The sequence below is a fragment of the Sapajus apella genome, unplaced genomic scaffold, assembly GCF_009761245.1.
Source record: "Sapajus apella isolate SASKATOON/1434 unplaced genomic scaffold, GSC_monkey_1.0 scaffold6985, whole genome shotgun sequence".
Lineage (NCBI taxonomy): Eukaryota > Metazoa > Chordata > Mammalia > Primates > Cebidae > Sapajus > Sapajus apella.
The window spans coordinates 1-3,266 of record NW_022443909.1 but is presented as its reverse complement, the minus strand read 5'-3'; the positions used below and the strand labels follow the sequence as shown (position 1 = coordinate 3,266).

At 55.7% G+C, this 3,266-nt stretch overlaps 1 protein-coding gene across 1 annotated transcript; it reads right to left on the bottom strand.

Moving 5' to 3' along the window:
* Positions 1-234: 234 nt before the first annotated feature.
* LOC116548098 (phospholipid phosphatase 2-like) lies at positions 235-2,778 on the bottom strand (the record flags this gene model as incomplete). Its single annotated transcript, XM_032273741.1, has 3 exons — positions 235-378; positions 1,182-1,358; positions 2,703-2,778. Coding segments are annotated over 3 exons (397 nt in total), but the record flags the coding sequence as incomplete, so codon positions are not given.
* Between the last annotated feature and the right edge of the window lie 488 nt (positions 2,779-3,266).

The following is a 3,266-nucleotide window of genomic DNA, read 5'->3' as shown; positions in this document are numbered from 1 at the left end:
ATTGGGGAGCTATGGGAACAGGTCCCCCTCCAAATGCTCAGGGTTACCTAGGCTTCCCCAGACCCCTGGTCCTGTGCAGGACAGGGGCAGCAGAGCCTGCTCACTGCTCCCATCAGCCCAGGGTTCCTGGAGTCTGTCCGGAGCCCTCAGTGCCTACCCAGGGCCACAGGGACCACCTGGGGGGCCGGCCTCAGCTGGACTCACAGCCACTCCCTGCCTGGGAGGGGTCTAGCCTCAGGAGGAGGAGTGCGGGTACCCATAGTGGTCAGCCTCGCCCAGGGTCACTGTCAGTGACAGGCTGGGCTTCCGTTCCAGCTCCTCCTCCTTCAGGCAATGCTGTGGGGGTCGGGCTTTGAAGAAGTCTGAGATGTAGCAGACCTGGCAGAGTGGAGGAAGGTGAGACTGGGCAGGGTCTGGGCAGGCACCAGGGACATGGGCATGAGTAGGAGGGGGAGGAATAGGGTCCCAGGTGGGCAATGAGAGGAAGAGTGCCTGTGGGGGATGAGAGCCCTCTTAGTAGAGGACCAGTGGAGAGCACTGGGCCGCTGACTGGCCCAGGGAAGGGCTGCGGTGTGCAGGCAGGAGACCCAGGAAAGGAACTGGGGGAAGGTGTCCAGGGAAGGACTGGGTTTGGGGAGAGGGGTCCCAGGGGAGAAATAGTGGAAGGGAGGGGCCCCCAGAACAGATTGGGGTTGAGGGAAGGGGTACTGGGGAGGAATGGGGGAAATGAGGGGTTTCATGAATGGACTGGGGTGGGGACAAGGGGTCCCAGGGTAGGATGTGGGGGTTAAGGGAGGGGTCCAGAGAAGGACTGGGGTTGGGGGAAATAGTCTCAGCAGAGGAATGGGGGAAGGAGGGGTCCCAGGGATGGACTGGGGTTGGGGGAAAGGGACCCAGGGTAGAAATGGGGGGAAGGGTGGGGCCCTCAGAAAGGACTGGGGTTGGGGGAAGAGGTCCCAGGGACAAATGGGGTGAAGGAAGGGGTTCAGGGAAGAACTGGGGTTGGGGGGTAGGAGTCCCGGGGATAAATGGGGGGAAGGAGGGGTCCCAGGGAAGGACCACGGTTGGAGGAAGGGGTCCCAGGGGAGGACTCCCTGGGGCAAGAGTGTGCAGGGAGACGAGGGTTGTGCAGGGAGTGGTCTCTGGACAGCACAGGGGGTGAGTCAGGGTCAGAAGCTCACAGTGAGGCCAGTCACCAGCGCCACCTGCAGGAGGCCAGCAAGGACGTCACTCCAGTGGTGTTTGTGATCAGATACGTGGGTGTAGCCCACATAGAGGGCAAAGGACACCAGGAAGATCTGGACCGTGGGCCGCAGCAGCCGCGCCCACTTCCAGCAGAGCCACGCCTGCATGTAGAGCTGGGATGGGAGAGGACACCTCAGCCTGTGCCCTGCCAGGCCCTCCCATGCCCACTGCACAGATGGCAGCTCCGAGGCCAGGGGCACAGAACCGGCCAGCCCAGGGCCTCCTGTTTTCACAAACAAGTCAGTGAGCGCCCCCATCACCACCACGACCCACCCATTTTACAGCTGCAAAAAATGAGGTCCAGGGAAGGGAGTGAAGGTCGGAGGGCGGGTGGCTCACTCGGCATCTTCCAACCTCCCCTCGCCCCCGCCCCTCCCACAGAAGGGAGGGTTCAACACGGGAGCTGCCAATGTTACAAGCCACCAAATCCCAGGAGCAGAGGCTGCTCCCTCTGTCCTTTCCAGTTATCTGATGATGGAATCAGAGTCTCCAATTGGGGCTGTGGCATGAGACGCCTCACCTCTGAAGACTCTGAGGCCTGAACCCAACACCCAGGGCAGACGATAGTGTCCAGCAAGCAGGCAACACAGGTTTCGTTTTCACTGCATTTCTTTTCAGCATTTTTTCCCATCTGTGGAACTGAGGGAAGATTTCTTTTTATATAAATTTGAGATCCCGTGAAGGACATGAATGGAACACAGAAAACAGGAAACAACAAAAAACTGGCAAAAAAGTCACAATAAACTTTTTTGGAACTAATCAAAATCTTGCAGGAACCAGAGGAACACTTGATTAATGTAATCCAGTTGAGGCCGGGCACGGTGGCTTACGCCTGTAATCCCTGCGCTTTGGGGGGCTGAGGCAGGCGGATCATGAAGTCAGGAGATTGAGACCAGCCTGGCCAATATGGTGAAACCCCGTCTCTACTAAAAATATAAAAATTAGCCAGGCATGGTGCCACATGCCTATAATCCCAGCTGCTCAGGAGGCTGAGGCAGGAGAATTGCTTGAAAACCTGGGAGGTGGAGGTTGCGGTGAGCCAAGATCACACCACTGCCTGGGCGACAGAGCGAGACTCCATCTCAAAAAAAAAAAAAAAAAAAAAAAAGATAGCTTTGTGGCTTTTAACTCATACTGGTCCCTCTCCCACTGCCTAGACTGTGGTGGCCTGAGGGTAACAGACCACACACCCAGCGCAGGTTCCAAGAAGGGGCCTTATTTGCAACTGCGAACTGGGGTATGGCTCGAGGGCTGGTCTTGATCTCACCCAACTGGACATTCTCCCAGTGCTGAGGTGCTACCTGGAGAACATTTGTAGGAAACGTTCACAACAAATTTGTTAGTCTCTGCTGCCTGGGGCCACGAGAGCAGATGAGACAGAAAACAGACGAACCACATAGTGTAGAAGGAAAGGCCAGGGAATAAAACGCTCTGGGGAATGAAGGCTTGGAACCTACAAGACCAGAGCAGTGCAGGAGCTTGGAAGAGGCCTGCGAGGGCCCTACGCTCTCACATTGGGCTGGCCTTCCAGATCTGCACAAGCAGGAAGTGAAAGTGAAGGCAGAGAAAACCTGTTTCACCATGGAAGGGCTGACCCCACAGCCACGCAGACCCCTTCTACAAACTCGGGAGTGTGTTGTGGGTTTTTATTTTTATTCTTTGGTTCCAGATGTTTAAAGAAATCTCTGTCCTATCACTAGCTGACCACCAGGCTAAAAGAACAGGAGGAAATGGACACTCATGACAAAAGATAGAGACTTCACAATCAGAAAAATCATTCAATAACCACTGCAGCAAACAGCAAGAACACACGCCGGGGAGGAGGGAGACTCCTATTTCCAGAGTGGCCACATTATAATATTCTAAACACACAGTTTAAAACAAAATAAAACAGGTCGGGTGCAGTGGCTCACACCTGTGATCCCAGCACTTTGGGAGGCTGAGGCAGGCGGATAGCCTCAGGTCAGCAGTTCGAGATCAGCCTGGGCAACATGGTGAAACCCTGTCTCTACTAAAAGTAC